General features: G+C 39.3%; 1 protein-coding gene across 1 annotated transcript in view; it reads left to right on the top strand.

Moving 5' to 3' along the window:
- Positions 1 to 21245, top strand: part of ksr2 (kinase suppressor of ras 2) — a 361347-nt gene that overhangs the window by 281633 nt on the left and 58469 nt on the right. The window contains exons 12-15 of the mRNA XM_072247505.1: positions 6319 to 6360; positions 6765 to 6831; positions 9963 to 10011; positions 18438 to 18811. Coding sequence (XP_072103606.1) covers positions 6319 to 6360; positions 6765 to 6831; positions 9963 to 10011; positions 18438 to 18811 — 532 coding nt within the window. The remainder of the gene's footprint in view (positions 1 to 6318; positions 6361 to 6764; positions 6832 to 9962; positions 10012 to 18437; positions 18812 to 21245) is intronic.

The following is a 21245-nucleotide window of genomic DNA, read 5'->3' as shown; positions in this document are numbered from 1 at the left end:
AAACAAGGATTCAATGAGATAATGCCTTTAATGTGATTACATACTGACTTCCTAAAGATGTACTATATATCTGGTATATTTGCAAACTAAGAACTGTCCTAATACATTGAAAAGGCAACAATGCTAGGAGCATTGTAAGAAAGGTGGATGAGCTTAAAGCATGGATTGCTACCTGGCAGTATGATGTTGTAGCTATTAGTGAAACATGGTTGCAGGAGGGGTGTGATTGGCAAGTAAATATTCCTGGATTGCGTTGCTTCAGGTGTGACAGAATCAGAGGGACTAGAGGGGGAGGTATTGCACTGCTTGTCAGAGAAAATATTACTGCAGCACTCTGGCAGGATAGATTAGAGGGCTCGTCTAGGGAGGCTATTTGTGTGGAATTGAGGAATGGGAAAGGTGTAGTAACACTCATAGGGGTGTATTATAGACCACCTAATGGGAGCGAGAATTGGAGGAGCAAATTTGTCAGGAGATAGCAGATATTTGTAGTATGCACAAGGTTGTGATTGTGGGAGATTTTAATTTTCCATCCATAGACTGGGAAGCCCATACTGTAAAAGGGCTGGATGGTTTGGAGTTTGTAAAATATTTGCAGGATAGGATTTTGCAGCAATACATAGAGGTACCAACAAGAGAAGGGGCAATGTTGGATCTCCTGTTAGGGAATGAGATAGGTCAGGTGACGGAGGTTTGTGTTGGGGAGCACTTCGGGTCCAGTGATCACAATGCTATTAGTTTCAATATAATTATGGAGAAGGATAGGTCTGGACCCAGGGTTCAGATTTTTGATGGAGAAAGGCTAACTTTGAGGAGATGTGAAAGGATTTAGAAGGAGTGGATTGGGACAAATTGTTTTATGGGAAGGATGTAATAGAGAAATGGGGGTCATTTAAAGGTGAAATTCTGAGGGTACAGAATCTTTATGTTCCTGTTAGGTTGAAAGGAAAGGTTAAAAGTTTGAGAGAGCCATGGTTTTCAAGGGATATTGGAAACTTGGTTTGGAAAAAGAGAGATATCTACAATAAATATAGGCAGCATGGAGTAAATGAGGTGCTCGAGGAATATAAAGAATGTAAAAAGAATCTTAAGAAAGAAATTAGAAAAGCTAAAAGAAGATATGAGGTTGCTTTGGCAAGTAAGGTGAAAATAAATCCGAAGGGTTTCAACAGTTATATTAATAGCAAAAGGATAGTGAAGGGATAAAATTGGTCCCTTAGAGAATCAGAGTGGACAGCTATGTGTGGAACCAAAAGAGATGGGGGAAGATTTTGAACAATTTCTTTTCTTCGTTATTCATTAAGGAGAAGGATATTGAATTGTGTAAGGTAAGGGAAACAGGTAGGGAAGTTATGGAAACTATGATGATTAAACAAGAGGAAGTACTGGCGCTTTTAAGGAATATAAAAGTGGATAAGTCTTTGGGGCCTGACAGGATATTCCCTAGGACCTTGAGGGAAGTTAGTATAGAAACTGCAGGGGCTCTGACAGAAATATTTCAAATGTCATTAGAAATGGGGATGGTGCCGGAGGATTGGCGTATTGCTCATGTTGTTCCATTGTTTAAAAAGGGTTCTAAGAGTAAACCTAGCAATTATCGGCCTGTAAGTTTGACGTCAGTGGTGGGTAAATTAATGGAAATTATTCTTAGAGGTGGTATATATAATTATCTGGATAGACAGGGTCTGATTAGAACAGTGAACATGGATTTGTGCATGGAAGGTCATGTTTGACAAATCTTATTGTATTTTTTGAAGAGGTTACTAGGAAAGTTGACGAGGGTAAAGCGGTGGATGTTGTCTATATGGACTTCAGTAAGGCCTTTGACAAGATTCCACACGGAAGGTTGGTTAAGAAGGTTCAATCGTTAGGTATTAATATTGAAGTAGTAAAATGGATTCAACAGTGGCTGGGTGGGAGAGGCCAGAGAGTAGTGGTGGATAACTGTTTATCAGATTGGAGGCCAGTGACTAGCGGTGTGCCTCAGGGATCTGTACTGGGTCCAATGTTGTTTGTCATATATATTAACGATCTGGATAATGGTGTGGCAAATTGGATTAGTAAGTATGCAGATGATACTAAGATAGGTGGCGTTGTGGATAATGAAGTTGGCTTTCAAAGCTTGCAGAGAGATTTAGGCCAGTTAGAAGAGTGGGCTGAAAGATGGCAAATGGAGTTTAATGCTGATAAGTGTGAGGTGCTACATTTTGGTAGGACTAATCAAAATAGGACATACATGGTAAATGGTAGGGCATTGAAGAATGCAGTAGAACAGAGTGATCTAGGAATAATGGTGCATAGTTCCCTGAAGGTAGAATCTCATGTGTATAGGGTGGTGAAGAAAGCTTTTGGTATGCTGTCCTTTATAAATCAGAGCGTTGAGTATAGGAGTTGGGATGTAATGTTAAAATTGTACAAGGCATTGGTAAGGCCAAATTTGGAGTATTGTGTACAGTTCTGGTCACCAAATTATAGGAAAGATGTCAACAAAATAGAGAGAGTACAGAGAAGATTTACAAGGATGTTACCTGGGTTTCAGCACCTAAGTTACAGAGAAAGGTTGAGCAAGTTGGGTCTTTATTCTTTGGAGCGTAGAAGGTTGAGGGGGTACTTGATAAAGGTATTTAAAATTATGAGGGGGATAAATAGAGTTGACGTGGGTAGGTTTTTTCCATTGAGAGTAGGGGAGATTCAAACAAGAAGACATGAGTTGAGAGTTAGGGGGCAAAAGTTTAGGGGTAACACGAGGGGGAATTTCTTTACTCAGAGAGTGGTAGCTGTGTGGAACGAGCTTCCCGTAGAAGTGGTAGAGGCAGGTTCGATATTGTCATTTAAAGTAAAATTGGATAGGTATATGGACAGGAAAGGAATGGAGGGTTATGGGCTGAGTGCAGGTCGGTGGGACTAGGTGAGAGTAAGCATTCGGCACAGACTAGAAGGGCCGAGATGGCCTGTTTCCATGCTGTAATGGTTATACGGTTATGATATATTACAACAGGAAACCATAAAACAGTGTCAAGATTGAACAAGTAGTTCATTACATATATGCATTGCTAGGTCCAAAAATTAATTTGAGCTTATTAATTGCTTATTCCACTTTCTCTTAGAAAATAATGCTTTGTTTTTCAATCTCATCTCACAAATAAAATTGTTAGTCGTAAACTCCTCCAGCTGAGAGATGTCAGAAGGTTTTTGAAGTTTTATAGCAGGTTAACAGGTTACGTTCATAGAACACGCACAAGATGCTAGAGCAACTCAGCAGGTTACATTCATGATTAAGGTCCTACTTAGCATATGTAAAATATCTTAAAACCAGTTTTGTTTTATAAATAGGGAGCATGCAACAGCATAAACCTAAGAACAACAAATTTGGTTTGTATGACACAAAACTCTTGATTTAATTATTGGACAAAACATTATCAAGCATTCAATGTAGAAACGTAAGCATTGAATTACTTAGATAACCATGGTATCATTCATTCGTTACATGCCATGTCGTATGATGCAGGTAATCAGAGACTTTCCATGATCATGATTACTCTTGACAAATTTTTCGACAGAAGTGGTTTGCCATTGCCTTCTACTGGGCTGTGTCTTTACAAGATGGTGACCCCAGCCATGATCAGTACTCTTCAGAGACTGCCTGGTCTCAGTGGTCACATCACCAGGACTTGTGATATGCACCAGTGGCTCCTACGACCATCCATCACCTGCTCCCGTGGCTTCATGTAACCCTGATGGGGGCGAAGCCAGTGCTACACCTTGCCCAAGGGTGACCCACAGGCTAGTGGAGGGAAGAAGCACCTGACACCCCCTTTGATTGAGATGGATCTCCATCCCACCACGCGAACCATGGTATACCCACCAATAAGATTCAAAAATGATACATAAAGAGAAAAGGCTGATTAAAGCTATGCAATCTATCCAGGCTGTCCTATCCAACCACAGTTCTTTGTGCAGCAACTCAGCCATCCAAAGGTCATGTAACTTCATAAGAGATGTGTAAAAATACTAACCTGTTAAAAGAAAATGGCAATTATCAAATTGGCCCTGATAAATGTTATCCACGGAACTGAGGTTGTCTGGATCCAAAGAGGTCCTTAATTTTACTTGACATTTCCATCATTTGCAGATTTTCCAGTTAAATTTTGCTCTTTTTACATTTGTCCTCCAGAAATAAAATTATCCTTTTTTTTTTAAAAGTTATCTTTCACTTCAGCCTGGGAAAATGCCTCATATCTGAAACATTTCTGAGTTTTACTTCTGTTCAAGCTCTGATACAACGTCAATGCATTTCAAGCATGTCCTGGTTTTTCTTTGTTTTCAATAATTATAGTTTTATTTAATCATTTGTAAAATTAATATTGGATATTCCATTAATCTTATTGCATGATACCTTACTTGCATTACTTTGGTATTATTTTTCCACTGGCAGTATATCATGCAAAATGTACTCCAAGAGCTCTGTCCAAATAAACTGTTGTTGAGGGATAATGATTTGAACCATCACTCTGTATAAGTAAACAATATAAACCTGGGATTGTATCCACCTCGGCTTTCCAAAACAGTCCCATCACTGGGTCTTCTTTAGATAATGGGTCTAAATGATACTTATTTCCTTTTGAAGGTACACATCCAATGCCTGCCTACACTGTGCAATTCTGCCCGTTTTAACTAGAGAATCAGAAATCAAGTCAATAAAAATTATGCATTAGATATGCAAAATCTCAGTTGGACCACATCAGGAGTGTCTTGAGAAGTTCTAAATACGATAACTTCGGAAGGATGGATGGGCTTAGTAAAAGTCCTATCAGACTGATTCGAGATTTCCAAGGAGTGACTGACGGTGCTGAAGTATGAGAACGCAATGATCAGAATCTTTGTGAAATGAAAGGACAACTGAAAAGCTAGATAGAGAGAAGCTCTCTTTATCTACCCTATCGGTAGATAGAGTGTAGGATCACAGCGTTTGGCCAGTGATTACTGGCAACTCATTTGTGAAGGACACATTTACATCTGCAGGATGTGGTAGAAATCGGATGGCTCTTTGGCAAATGCCAGTTGGTGCTGGGCCACTTGGTTATTATTTAGTGATACCGCTCAGACAGGCCATTCTGGCCCAATGAGCTGCGCTGATTTAATCCTAGCCCTATCACAGGACAGTTTACGATGATCAATTAACCAACTAACCTGTACACTTTTGGACTGTGGGAGGAACCTGGAGTACCCAGAGGAAACCCACGCAGTGACGTGAAGAACACACAAGCTTTCTTACAGCATATGCCAGAATCGAACTCTTATTACCCTGGCTGTAATAGCATCACACTAGCTGCTACTCTACCATGGTTCCCCATATTTAGCCTTGGATTTAAACTGTAATTTTAATTAATCAAAAGTATTAAGGGACATGGGGTGTATGGAGTAGATCATACAGCAGATGTAACCTTGTTGAAGAGCAGGTTAAATTTGATGGACTATAATAGTTGAGGAATGATGTACTGGATCCTCCTGAACCAGAACGCTACACAGGCTCACCACCTGAGTTTTTTTTCACACTCACCTTTCTTACGGCAAGGTGATCCTCACACCCCACAGGGTGCAACAGAAGAGCAGCCTGCAAGCAGCAACCAGGCCTCAGCCTGTGTATTCTGTGCCATGTTCCTTGAGCACGCTGATGGTTTTTGAAAGCTCATAGTTTATGATAGGGTTTTTAATGGTTTTCAAACTGTCTCTGATTGTCAAAAGCTATGTAAAACCTCTTAAAAACTCACCTTAAAAATAACATGTAAAATTAGATGTAATTAAAACTCAATAACATTTTAAAATAATAATTGAACCACTTACCAGCACCTACCCTTTTCGTAGGATCAATGACAACACCCAAATGAATGGGGCTGCCATTTCCACTCCAGCCCTCCCTGAAATATATCTGAACGCTGGATGTGCTGCATTCTGTGTCCGTCTTCGCAGAGCTATGGCTTTGTTCTGTGGCTCGATGGTGATGCCACTTGTGCTGACATTTGATCTTCAGACTCCATGTATGGCCACACAGGAAGTGTTAATGACTTGATTGCCTGAGTCTCTAAATTGAGCTGCTGGCTATCAGCCACCAAGGTGCACCTCATAGTATTTATCTGAAATTTTAATGCCTTTCTCTCAGTTGTTGAGTTTATAACCTAGTGTTGCTTGTAGGATATGGTTACTACTAATAAAATTAATAAATAGAGAATATATACAAAGGTAAGAGAATGCTTTGTGCCTGTGTTTCACTTGGGCTTGATTGCTTTGCTTACAGTTCTGCCTTTTCTCTGTTGCAAGCTTCTCATTATTTCAAGTACAAGCAGCAATTCATATTTCCAGGTAAGTGATCTTTAATTTAGCACCATTCCTTTTCATATCCATTAGCACTTTCTAATGGATATTGTGCAATAACTGTCATAGTTTTTTTGCATTTATAAGATACTTTTCCCTTTTAATAATTGACATTAAAATCTTTTTAATGAACTAAACCATGTTCATATCATTGATATAAGTTTATAAGAGGGAAGGATTGTCTTTGATAAATATTTGACTCGGGCACATGAATAAACTTGAACTTCCTGTTTGATTTCTCCAAGATTAAGGTATCTCCTTTAATATGTGCCATGTGATTCCTTGCAGGCCCTTCAGAGAGTTGGAACTCTTTACTTGATGTAGAATTTATGATTATCTTTCTCATTGTCTCCTGGTAATTTCTGTTTTATAATCTAACATCTTGTTCCTAGATGTCACACCAGAGGCACAAACTCGAACTCCTCAAGTTATTCTTCATCCTGTCAACTCTGACCCAATGTAAGAGATTTTTTCATTAGCTAATTAGTCTAAATTTGTAGTGAATCCCGTGAATATTAAGCATTGCACCCAGCCTGCTGGAATGCCGAGTGATCTTTAAAATATAGAGCAGCATGTTGAAACTTGCCATGCTGATGAATGTGCACTCTGCCACATGTTGTACTACACTTGAAAGAAGCAAATTTCCCTGCAATGAGATGTTCACAAAGTGCAGCAGAAAAGTGCTCTAACTTAATCAAACAATTAGTTCTCAAACAACAGCAGATCTTCAACAATGATGTCAAGTGCCACTTATCAACCATCAACCTGCTCACTGATATCCTTATTTGGGTTTGCCAGTACCACTCAACTCCCTATAGCTTTGGTCCCAACAAGAACCAAAAGAGTTGAATTCCATTGGTGAAATGAGAGTCACTCTCTCTCTCAAGTGGTTGAAGTCATACGTCACAGGAATGACAAGAGCAGCATTCAGGGATGGAATTTATTTTAAACCTCTTAGAGATTTTCCTGTAACTTGTCTCTGTTGTTTGTACCTAACTTCAGATTCTCAGCATAAATTGGAGCATTGTTCTGAGTGCAGCAGCTGACCAAGAAATTTATTAACAACCTTAGTGAACTGTTTGTGTGACCTCCACAGCCTATCAACATTTCACTCAATTGGCATTTCATATAGCTGGATGTTGTCAGCTTCTCTATGATATAAAGGCACAATTTAATAGGAGTCGGTTCAGTTTGCATATCCGTTTATTAGAAGGAAGAATTGCCAGATGAGCTATCCTTCTCAAGTACCCGTTATCCGCATTCCAACATTTGTCACCCCATAAGGCTTGTGGTTAAATGCACAGGGGAACAAAAGGACTACAGATCCCAAGATACCCAAGAATAGCAGAGCTGATTGATAAGAGCATAAAGTCTGCAAGCAATATGCTATAGTTAATTTAGAAAATAATGAAATATGATAGTGGAAAACAAATGCCAGATCTAAATAGATGTTTACTTAGACCACACTTGGAATAGTGTGTTTCCTTCTGCCCTGTACACGCTTCAGTAGGATATCTAGGAACTGGTGAAAGCTTAGAAGAGATTTACAAAAAAAATCAGCAGGAAAGAGAAATATACTGGAAATGTTGGGTTCAAAGAGGAATGTGATAGATCTCTTCCGAACTCTAAAGGGGTTTTATAGTGGCTGCATGGAAAGATAGCCCAGAGCATAGGGACATGAAATTGAGTAGCAGGTTAGTTAAAGAACTTACAAGGAATCTCCTTACTCGGGAAGTGGTTTGGAATTTGAAGTGATTGAAGCAGATGTCACTGACACTATTAAGGATTTTCCTGGCAAATGCAAGAGAATTGATGGAATCCAAAAAATATGAAGGTAACAGAATGGAAAGGATTAGAGTGGGAGTAGAATATCAGTCTGTATAGAAAGTTATAGGCTCAGTGATGTAAAGTGAGATTAGTATAGGAAGATACTTGTTGGCTTACACTTCTGCACAGCATTATGGACTGAAGGACCTATTGTGCTGTAGGTTTTCTATGTTTCTATGATCTTGTCAACCTTCTGATGTGGACAGGGTCTTTAACTTGCACAGAAGTGGGGCAATACTCCCTGAAGAAAGCCTTGTCTCTTTGTTTGCGCTGACTTTACTTGTGCTATAATGTTCCGAAAGTGTCTGCTGGATGTGTATGGATACCAGTGGATAGTTGCTGCTGTGAACCAAGATTCCTTTTTGCAACATGCTCACAGAGGATGATTCTATAAAAAAAAAATTGAGCTACACATTAGAACTTCTAGCCCATTTACTTTAACCCCTCTTATAGTTTCCAGAGATCAAACAGAGAGGCCAACTGAGTCAGTATATTGATTTTCACCACCATTACATTTCTGCATCTCTGTGAAAGCAGTGATCTGCACAGCAGATGCCTGTTGCCATTAGCTATAAGAAAGCTAATTATGCTGCCAGTATTTATATTGGTAATCTAATAGCAGCCAGCAAACTGCAATGCTAAGTATAATAGACAAAACAGCACACAATGAAGAATATCTGGAGTTGTATTCTCAACAACTACGAGCTATTTTTACCATGTGATAAAATATTTATTGGACGCTCAATTTTTCCTCAGTAAGTAAAGCTTTCACAATGTCACTTCCCCTTAATGCCTTTATCAGTATGATTGGAAGGATATATCTGAATGATACCCATATTATTACAGAATTTTATTTTTTATATATAATAGCAATGCAGTTATTTCCTACTTTACAAATAATTCTCATTTTATATAACGAACTGCCCAGTCATTTTTATTTACTGTCCTTGATATCATGTTAATTGAATATATATTAAACAGGATGGTCAGTAGTGTAGTGGTTAGCAAAACTCTTTACAGTACCAGAAACCCGGGTTCAATTCCTGTTGCTGTCTGTTCTACCTGCTCTACCGGTGGGTGACTACGTGTGTTTCCTCTGGGTGCTCTGGTTTCCTCCCACAGTCCAAAGACATACCGGTTGGTAGGTTAATCAGTCATTGTAAATTACTAGGCTAGGGTTAAACTGGGGGATTGCTGGGCAGTGCAGCTGAACAGGCCCAAGGGGCCCATTCCACATTGTATCTCAATTTAAAAAAATATAAATTTCTGTAGCACGCTTGCAGAATTGCAGCTATTGTGCAGGTTAACTTTGTAGGAGAATGGGTCAGACATCACCTCCAACCTTCTCAGCTTCTGGGAGTCACCAATAATCAGCAGTTTCTGCTTTAAAACAACTGAGTTGGGAACAACATAATCTAACAGAGGAGTTTCATTTATTTGGAGACATCACATTAAAGTCAATATGTTGTATAAAAATGGAATTAACTATGACAGGAACCTGAGACGTCAGTTAGCACTCCTTACCCAAATTTACTGAGTGTACATTGGAAACTTTGCCTCCCTTATTACATTCCTGATATTTTTCATTCATTAAAGTTAATTACTGGAAATTATACTCTATTCTTGTCTCTTAAAGATATTCCAAAACTGCTGATTTATAAATCTTGTCACAGCAAAATCTCGCTACGTCATTCATGTTTGCATGCCCTCTGTTCTAGCAGTTAGACAGTGTTAAAGCATAATTGTCTATATTTTTTCACCAGTGGAGGAAACCCAACACTTCGAGTGGAAGTAAATGAGCCCACATCAGAGGTAAGTTCAAAGTGATTAAGTAAGTTTAACTAAATATTGCAGCTGGTCTTGATCTATGAAAGATAAGCAGCAATAGAATTGAGAAAAAGTTATCAATTTATTAAGATATATAATTTTCAAATACTGTATATGTTAATAAATTATTAAATTTAGGAAGCTAAATCTTGATTTTCTCATCAGCATTGTTATAACTCCAGCTTTAACTTGCTTATTCTAACAGTGGTGCTAAGGATTTGGAAAATCAAGGCTCATCAACTTGAACAAAAATAGTGAGAAAATTAAACGTTGCTTTTCTATAATTATACCCTTCCTCTGTGAATGAATATAAGCTATGCTGATCTGGTTCCTTAGTAGTTTCATTAATAAATAATCAAGAGGGGAGCTGACTCACAAATATCGTGGAAGGTCTTACTTAACCTTTGATCTGCACTAAATAAACGTATTAGTTGATCTTGGTGCTGATACATAATGTTTTCGACTGTCTTGATGTGCCAAAGTATGCATCCAAATTAAAGCTATGAATGTATTAGTTTCACTGAGGAAAATATTCATCATGGGCTGTCACAAAACAGGCAGCATATTTTGCCCACTGATGCTAACCCTCCTAAGCACCCTACAGTATATTGCAAAACCCTCCAAAGCGCCCTATATTCTCTTAGGTTAAATTTGGCCAAACTGATGATAGACCAACCACTTGATTTGCATTATCACCTCAGAAGAACACAATGGCAGGTTAAAGACTTCAGCAGAGAGTAGGCCACTCCCAGTTGTAGGCCATTCCCAATTGTAGGTCAGTAAAGTCAAATTGAAAGTTTTCTGAATGATACTGGAGAGCTGCCATCACTTTAGAAGCATACTTCAGCATTAGTCAACTCATTCAGAAAGAAGAGCGAAATGAACTGGTATCATGAAAGGAGTGCATCATTTCCTGTCTCACTTCACAATTAATTGCAGGAAGAATTTATTCCAGGCAAATTTCTTGCTGCATATTGACTCAAACCCAATTTTCCATTCACTCTTCCTTTACCCATCTGTCCAAGTAACATTGAATATTGACAGTTTTTACCTCAACATTTAATTAACACTTATTTGTATAAAAATGCCTCACTGCAGTTGTTTATATAAAAAATGCCTCCTTTGAATGCCTTACAAATAGACTTCTAGTTATTGTTCCTCTTTTATAGCTTCTCAGTTTCTAACTGCAAACTTTTTCAATGCAGGCAACCCCCACATTACAGTCATTCGGGTAAAGGAAATTCAGCCCTTACAGAATTTACAATTTTCCATAAAACTTGATATATAGAATAAATTATTTTCTCTTATAGCATTTATGTGAAAAAAAAGTACCTCAGCTTCACGTTACAGAAAATCATGAAAAGGACATCACCGAGGAATGCAAGCCTCCCACAATGCGGGAGTCATTAGTATACTCTGTCACTGCCAGAGGCAGTTTAAAGAGATTCTGCTGCTTCTTTTTCCAGTCTGCTTTGTTGTAACTAAACAAGACCTAGTTTGCAAAATATTCCTTCCAACTTGGATTTCCTCTTATCACTCGGCATCCCACTGAGGGGCCGCTTGTTTCTTCCCCACTGATGCTGACTGACTATTTGAGCACTTAGAGCACTTTCCTTCAGTTTCTTCAGACCACCAGCATCTGCAGTTTTTTTTTGCTCCAACCAGAGGATGCCCATCAATTTATCTGCAGGTTTTTTTTTAACAAATCATGCCTTCCTTTGTATTTCCAAATTGGCTATGAGTTATATTGTGAACTGTGTACTCATGCATGAAAATTATTTAGTCTGCAGTAAATTAGATGATCACAAGCATTAATTCCCTGCCTTTATGCAGCCTACAATCAATGTTCCAGAAAAATCGACCAGCTCTTTATTTTACTGGTATATCATTTGCCCTTGTTAAAATGAGAACTAATTTTACTGGCAATAGCTATTTGAACAAGATATCAAAAAAAAGAGTCCACAACATTAATTAAGCAAGTCTATTTCCATGTGCTTCAAAAGTACAGCACCATATCACCATGATCACAGGATGATCTTTGCAAAGAAAGAGGCCATTTGTTCATTGAATCTGTTCTAGCTCTTTGTAGAAGCAATCTTGTTACCATGCCATTTTCAAATTCTTTCCTCACCAATGTTTTGCAGCTGCCCTTTGAATGCTACAGTTGAATCTGCATCCACTCCTACTCCTGGCAGTGAAATCCAGACTCTAACCATACTGTTTGTAAAAAAAAAAGTATTCCATGTTACTTTTGCTTATCACCTTCATTCCATGGCCCATAGTCCTTGACCAGTCCACCAAAGGGAACAATTTCTATCTATTCTTTCTATACTTTGTCCATTCCTTTTATGATGTTAATTACTTCTGTCGGATCTCCTCTGGTCCTAGGAGAATGCACCCCAACTACTCCTTACCCCAAGTCTCACCCCTCACCCTTCAGCCCTCATTGGTAAGTCTTTTCTAGCTACTCCCCAAAACCTCCTAATTTTCCCTGTGTAATGTCCAGACATGCACAGAGTACTGCAGTTTATTTAAATCTTACGTCCGTCCCACAACGTGAGGGAGTAAAAATCTTTTCGTTATGTCTCCGTCACAGTGTACAGACATGTGAATTTAAAAGTCTAATGGGTTGTAGAAGGAAGCTGCCCTCTAGCCCGTTAGTCCTGGCTTTAATGCTGCGGTACTGTTTGCCAGGCGGAAGCAGCTGAAACGGTTTATGGTTGGGGTGACTGGTGTCCCCAATGACCTTCCAGGCCTTCTTTCTGCACCTGCTGCTATAAATGTCCTCAATGGAGGGAAGTTCACTTCCACAGATGTGCTGGCCTGTCGGTAGCACTCGCTGCAGTGGCCAACAATCTCGGTTGGTGCAGTTTCTGTACCAGGTGGTGATACAGCCAGTCAATATGCTCCATCCCCAACTTTTCCCTCCTATGCTCAGACTTCTCTTGACCTGCTCTCACAATCTACCTGTTTTAGCCTGCTTGGTCTACAGTCATAAGTATATGGAGGAAAGACAAAATCAGAATCAGGTTTAATACCACCGGCATATGTTGTGAAATTTGTTGTTTCGTGGTAGCAGTACATTGCAATACATAATAATAAAAAAAATGCACTAAGAAACATATATATATAAATAAATAAGTAGTCAAGTAAAGAGCAAAAATGAAAAAAAAACTGAGATAGTGTACATGGGTTCATTGTCCATTCAGAGATCTGATGGTGGAAGGGAAGAAGCTGTTCCTAAAACATTGAGTGTGTGTCTTCAGGCAGTCCTGCTGAAGGGTCTCGGCCCCAAACTTGACTGTTTACTCTTTTCCATGCTGAGTTCCTCCAGCATTTTGTGTCTGTTGCTTTAGGTTTCCAACATTTGCAGATTTCCTCGTGCTTGTCTTGTACCTCCTCAATGGGAAGAGGGCATGTGCTGGGTGATGGGGGTCCTTAATGATGAATGCCACCTTTTTTAAGGCATTGTCTTTTGAAGATATCCTTGATGCTGGAGAGGATAGAGCCCATGATGGAACTGGAACTTTCCGCAGCTTTTTCCAGTCCTGTGCCGTGGCCCCTTCATACCAGACAGTGACATCCATAGAAATTTGCGAGAGTCATTGGTGACACAAAAAGTTTCCTCAAACTCCTGTTGAAATATAGGCACTGTTGTGCCTTCCTTGTAAATGTATCAATATGTTGGGCCCAGGATAAATATTCAGAGATGTTGACACCCAGGGTCTTGAAACTGCTCACCCTTCCCACAGCTGATCCCTCGAGGAGGAGAAGATGGCGGCGTGCCGCAGCACACGCGGCCTCTCCGGTGATGAGTATCTGTTATCTGTCAAGTAGGATGCCGTACTCAATTCTGATTTGATGGAGGAAGATGTGAGAGCACAGAGGAACATCTGGTGAAACTTCTGAAATGCCTGTTTCACTGCCGCTGCTACTGTGTGATCCAGAATCTCCAGAGGAAAGGCCCCGAATCCTCGGCTTTGCCTGTTGCTTGGCGGCTGGGGCCGGGGTCGAAGTGCTTGGCAGAGATGGTGCTCGGTGTCGGAGGGCTGGTCGGAGGCTCGAAGTTTTCAGACAGACTCAGAGTTGGACTGTGGTCGGGTGCTTCCAAGGTGCTGCATCAGCAAGTTTGTGGTGCTGGAAGCTCATGGCAGGGAGAGTTTCTCCCTTCTACTGTCTGCGTGAGATGTTGGGGCTATCGGGACTTTGAAACTTTTTTTTACCGTGCTCGTGGTCTGCTCTTATCAAATTGCAGTATTGCTTTGCTCTGTTGTAAATATATGTTATAATTATGTGGTTTTTTGTCAGTTTTAGTCTTGGTCTGTCTTGTGTTTCTGTGATATCATTCTGGAGGAACGTATCATTTTTTAATGCATGCATTTCTAAATGACAATAAACAAGGAGTGAGTGTCCTCATAATCTAATCTAAAAACTGGTGTATGTTCTCTCGAATTCCGCTTCCTGAAGTCCACAATCAGTTCTTTGGTCTTACTGACATTGAGTGCAAGGTTGTTGTTACAACACCATTTAACCAGCTGATCTATCTCACTCCATAGATAGATCCCAACATATATGATAGGTCCCAGCATACTGGTGCGGCTATAAAGAAGCCAAGGCAGCAGCTAGTTTGAGTAGATTTGGTTTGTCACCAAAAATGCTCAAACTTCTACAGATGTACCGTGGGGAGCATTCTGACTGGCTGCATCACCGTCTGGTATGGGGGGGGGGGGGCGGTGTGGCTGCTGCTGCACAGGATTGACATAAGCTGCACAGAGTTATAAAGTTAGTCAGCTCCATCATGGGGACTTGCCTCCGTCGTATCGAAGACAATTTCAAGGAGCAGTGCCTCAGAAAGGTGATGTCCATTATTAAGGCATGCCCTTTGCTCATTGTTACCATCAGGAAGGAGGTACAGAAGCCTGAAGGCACACACTCTCAGTGATTCAAGAACAGCTACTTCTCCTCTGCCGTCCGAGTCCCAAACGGACTTCGAACTCCTGAGCACTAGCTCACCTACTTTTCTTACATTTCTGTTTTTGCACTACTTAACCTTAATTTAACTATTTAATATATATATTTACTGTAATTCAGTTTTCTTCTACATTGATCATGTATTGCTGCAACAAAGTTAACAAGTTTCACAACATACCTCGATGATATTAATTCTGATTCTGTACACTTCCTTGTCTCCATCTGAAATTCTACCAATGACATTTGTGTCGTCTGCAGATTTTTAGATGGCATTGAGTTATGCCTATTGTACATTGTACGCATATTGCTGTACGATAAATGTACACGGCCCCAACTGTATGCAGGAGGTCTTGACTCATGCATCTGATGCACTAAAGGATAGAGACACCATCACTTGCAAAGCTTATTGGGACAAGTATGCCAATAGCAATAGCACTTCTGGAGTTAATTTGACACAACTTTCTAGGCATTGAAGAATTTCTAGCTTTTCGAGTTCCAGCACACTCACAGCTACAGGGACCCAGGTTCAATCCCAATATCAGGTGCTGCCTATGTAGAGTTTGCTTGTTTGCCAAGTAATCACATGCGTTTCCTTCCAATATTATAAGCACTTGCTGTAAGAAAGCTGGGAAATCAAATTAAAGAGCATTGATAGATGTAAGAGAATAAGTTACAAGAGTACAGAGAAGTAAGGAGAAAGGAGAATGACACTAAGTGAATTTTCTCTGACAGCCAGTGTAATCAGATGGGCCAAGTGGTCTCCTTCTGTGCCACTATAAGATTTAAGAAAGTTTTACAAAAACAGCACCCAGTAGGAATAGTAACATAATAACTCCGAAGAATTCTAAATTCTACTGAAATCAAGAAAAAATATGATCAAAACTTTAAGCCTTCTGACTGCAATTGAAAGTTATTACAGAAACAGATAATTCCAGACGATTTTATATATGATACTTACCATTCAGTAAGGCTTGTCATCTGTGTTTACAGCTGTTACTTACTGAGAATTAAAAGATCTGCATCAGAGAAATCTAAATGAGTGAAGTATGCGGTACATATTTAGAGTTGTTAATGAATACCCAAGCTTTACCTTTGTATTTTAAGATATCACTTGATCATCAGTTTTGTTTATCTGCAGACTCTGCCAGCATTGAGGGAGGTTTCGATTAGCTCAATGTTTCCATAGTGCTTCTCGGTAAAGTTCCAAGCCAGCAGCATTTGACCTTACTACAGCAAGTTCCCAAGCACCAGTGGTGATACCTGCGCTATTTTTCAACCTGGTTTTATCTTTGTTTCTTATGTAAGAGTTGGGCCACTGTATCCCCTGAAGTTAGCAATTCATTTGATTAATAGAGCCATAGAACACTACAGCACAGAAAACAGGCCATTCAGCCCTTCTAGTCTGTGCTGAAACATTATTCTGCTAGTCCCATTGACCTGCATCCAGTCCATAACTCTCCAGACCTCTCCCATCCATGGATCTATCCAATTTATTCTTAAACTTAAGAGTGAGCCCACATTTACCATGTCAGATGGCAACTCGTTCCACACTCCCACCACTCTCTGAGTGAAGAAGTTCCCCCTAATGTACCCCCTAAAACTTTCCCCTTTCACCCTAAAGCTATGTCCTCCCATATTTATCTCTCGTAATCTAAGTGGAAAGAGCCTATTCACATTTACTCTGTCTATACCTCTCATAATTTTGTAAACCACTATCAAATCTCCCCTCATTCTTCTACGCTCCAAGGAATAAAGTTCTCACCTTTTCAATCTTTCCCTGTAACTCAACTCTTGAAGACTCAGCAACATCCTAGTAAATCTTCTCTACACTTTCAATCTTACTGATATCCTTCCTATAGTTAGGTGACCAGAACTGTACACAATACTCCAAATTTGGCCTCACCAATGTCTTAAACAAACCTCCCCATAACATCCCCACTCCTATACTCAATACTTAAAGAACAATATTTAAAGAACAATGCAGATCATAGGAAATATGCTATCATTTGAGTGTTGCCATATTTGCAGACCTTGCAATGGGCCTCAAGCTACCCATCCTTCAAGCAGATTCTGGCATTTCCTTGTTATATAGTTCTATGTTTTATTGGGTTTAATGGAAAAAAGCAAACATTGCATAATTTTAGACTTAGAATCCTTGTGCGCTAACATAATATCTGTTAAGCAAGATTTTAACACAACAATTTACATCTGCTAAATGATTTGTTATTGCTTTGTTTGTTTGGATATTTGAAGTATAGTCTAAATGGGATTAGTTCAGGAAGATACTTGGTTCAGCATGAATGTGTTGTACCAAAGGTCTGTTTGCATGCTGTATAACTCTATGACTCTAATTAGAGCTAAATATTTCATGAGGAAAGTTAGATCACATGAAAGGATGCATGAAGTTTGAAGTTCTCCAATAAATGATAACTGCTGCTCAGCCAAATGATAATTTTAAATCTGAGTTAGATGGATATTTGGTAACTGAAGCTATGTGGGATGAAAAATGTGGAGTTGACCAGGATTTAATTGATTAGCAAAGCAAGCTCAAGGGGTTAAATGGCCTATTCCTATTCTTGTCTTCCTGTGGATCAGAGAATGGCAGACCAAGAACGTGACTCATTTCTCTTGACTAGACCTTGCAACAATTAGAGAGCAAACAACAGGAATTCTGCAGATGCTGGAAATTCAAGCAACACACATCAAAGTTGCTGGTGAACGCAGCAGGCCAGGCAGCATCTCTAGGAAGAGGTACAGTTGACGTTTCAGGCCGAGACCCTTCGTCAGGACTGAATGAAGGAAGCGTTAGCAAGAGATTTGAAAGTGGGAGGGGGAGGAGGAGATCCAAAATGATAGGAGAAGACAGGAGGGGGAGGGATGGAGCCAAGAGCTGGACAGGTGATTGGCAAAGGGGATATGAGAGGATCATGGGAGGTCCTGTCCTAGAGATGCTGCCTGGCCTGCTGCGTTCACCAGCAACTTTGATGTGTGTTGCAACAATTAGAGAGATCATGGAAGAATTGTTTTTTCTGTGGCATGCTTTTTTTTTGCAGTCAGAAAAAATGACCTTTTCTGGGGAGTCAAGTCCAGATCTGTCCAAGAATCAGGAAAATCTAGGGTGTTAGAAGATAGGAACAGGAGTAGTTATTTATCTCATTGAATTCTTGCACCATTCAAGAGGAATGAGTATGCAGAGTATTAAGAGGCAAAAACTTATTTTAATTTGAGTTGGAAAAACCTGCTGTCAATATGTAGATCATTTTGAATATTGTTAAAAATACATTTGGGAGGTCCTTGGTTTCAATGTTAATTCTGAACAAAGAAATATAGTGTAATGCTATATATTCAAACTTTTTTGCTGTTATTTTACATATTTTCCTTAGAACTTAAGTATGCCCTGCAAGTTGATTGGTTAATCGAAAATTATTTTGTTTACTTAGAATGAAGATGTAAATGATGCTTATAAGTCAGATGGCTCAGAAGATGATTTTGAGGAAATGAATCTATCATTATTGTCTGCACGGAATTTTCCACGGAAAGCAAGTCAGACCAGTATATTCCTCCAGGAATGGGATATTCCATTTGAGCAACTAGAAATTGGAGAACTCATTGGCAAAGGACGGTTTGGGAAAGTCTATCATGGTCGTTGGCATGGAGAGGTAGCAATCCGCTTGATTGATATTGAAAGGGACAACGAGGACCATCTAAAGCTCTTCAAAAGGGAAGTGATGGCATATAGACAAACCAGGCATGAGAATGTGGTACTTTTTATGGGAGCCTGTATGAGTCCTCCTCACTTGGCTATCATCACCAGGTAAGTGACAGTTTAATATCGTTTACTTTGAGAGTTAATAAAAGATAGAAGCCCTGTTTCTACAGATATTGAATAGCTATAACAAGTAAGATTAAAAAATTGCTGCAATTCATCTTTAGGAGTATAACACACTCAACTTTTCCATTTTAGAGAGAATAACACTTTCAACCTTTTCACATGCAACATAAAGTCTAATAAAAATTGAATGGGTTGCTATGTGATATGGTGAATCACCATTTATGAGTTGACACAGAGATGTTTATCTCGTATTTTTCCAGGCCGTATTTGATTCTTAATGTTCAGCTTGACACTGTAGAATAACCCGTAAAAAAAAATGTGCCCCTTTTTCATTCTTCCCATTCAATTATAATGCCAATTAAAAGTGGATCCATATGTTACATAACTATGTTGAATAAATATACTGGACACTTTTTTTCAAAAGTTTTGTTTCATCAGAAATTTTTCTTTGTTTATGGCACCCAAGTATTATTTCAGACTACATGTATCATTTAGAAAATTGGAGAAACAAGATAGTAACTTTCATGGAACATAATGTGTTTAATTGCATAATAGTGCTGACACTTTGCAATCGTTCAACAATAATTAACCAGCATTGATGGATCCCAGTTACCCTGATACCATTTCTCCATGATCACAATGTCCCGGTGAAATGTTTCACCATGTTCATCATTGACAGCGCCCAGATTTGCAGGGAAGATGTCTAAATGGGAATGCAGAAAATGAATCTTTAGTGACATGTTGCACTTCATGGTTTTGTATGTTTGAAGCATGTTGTCAACCAGCAGTTGAGTGCTCCGTAGTTGGCAAGAAAATTTTCAACAACATCCTTGAATACGTTCCATGCGATTTTCTCCGGTCCCACTAGAAGTTCTTGAAATTACCTGTTTGATTTGTGGACCAACAAAAATGCCTTCCTTAATTTTGGCATCAGTTATACTGACTTAAATTATGTATTGAAATAACAAATATAGGTAACTTTAAAAAATGATGTGTGACAGGGAAATTTCATGGTGATTTTCATGATCAGTAGCCCAAAATCCATAAGGAAAACCCAAAAGTATTCAGAAAGCAAAGTCTTTGTTGTCCAGTGATATTATTATATGCTATATTAACCAAAAAATTTGTTGCTTTCAGTGATCAGAAATGTGTGAATATTATTCTGAAACAAATGTTATCATTGGTATTATTGGTTGTATATATGATATCTGCTGAGTATTCGAAGCTTCATGTAGTTAATAATTACATCTCTAAGAACTGATAGGAGTTGATGCAGAAGTAGGCAATGTGTTACAAGCAACTTTGCAGCAATCACACTGTCAAATGAAGTGAAATCTGAAGGTTAGTGATCCACTTGGATTTCTCAGTAGCATTTAATTGCAACATAAAACAGTAGAGCACAGTACAGGCCCTTCAGCTAACATTTAAACCTACTCCAAGAATAACTCTTCTGTTCCACATAACCTTCCATTTTGTTTCCATCCATGTGTCTAACTCAGAGTCCATTAAATGTTCCAAATGTATCTGCTGCTGTCACCACTCCTGGCAATGTGTTCCACGTACCCACCACTCTTAACATAAAAAAAACTACCTCTGACATCCTCCCTGTGCTTTCCTCCAATCACATTAAAATTATGCTCACTTATGTTGCCATTGCTAATTGATAAAAGACACTGGCTATCCACTCTATCATCATGTACACACCTCCCAAGTCACCTCTCACCCTTCTTTGGTCCAAGGAGATAAGCCCTAGCTTGTTCAAACTTTCCTCATACTCGCTGTCTAATCCATGCAGCATCCTGGTAAATTTCCTCTGCACACCACACTCTCTAAAGCTTCCACGTCCTTCCTATAATGAGGTGACCAGAACTGACCACAATACTCCAAGTGTGGTCTAACCAGAGTTTTACAGAGCTGCAATGTTACCTCATAGATCTTGAACTCAGTCCATTCACTATTGAATGCCAACATGCATTCTAAACCTTCTAAACCACTCTCTCAACATGTGTGGCAACTTTAAGGGACCTGTGGACATGTTTCCTGAGCTGTTCCTCCATAACGTTAAGAATCCTGCCATGAACTTGTACTCTGCCTTCACGTTCGACCTTCTTATATATATCAACTCACTCTTCCGGGTTAAACTCCATCTGCCACTTCATAGCCCAGATCTGCATCCTATCTATGTCCAAATGCAACCTCCAACAACTCTGACACTGTCCATAACACCAATAACCTCAAGCCAAATAGTGTTAAAACAAGTGTAGTGTTTTCTACTGTTTATGGAAGTAGTTGTCTTCAGATTCCCTTCTTCATCTGAGGAGCAGATATTTGTGTGAAAGCAAATATTTACAAAGTTTCTTTAATGTTCGGCTCAGTTTGGTGCCCGTAATTGTGGATTTCAGATCTGTCCATTCAT

The sequence above is a fragment of the Mobula birostris genome, chromosome 31 (genome assembly GCF_030028105.1).
Source record: "Mobula birostris isolate sMobBir1 chromosome 31, sMobBir1.hap1, whole genome shotgun sequence".
NCBI lineage: Eukaryota > Metazoa > Chordata > Chondrichthyes > Myliobatiformes > Myliobatidae > Mobula > Mobula birostris.
Note: the sequence above shows the minus strand (reverse complement) of the source record. Positions and strands in the feature narration are given on the sequence as shown.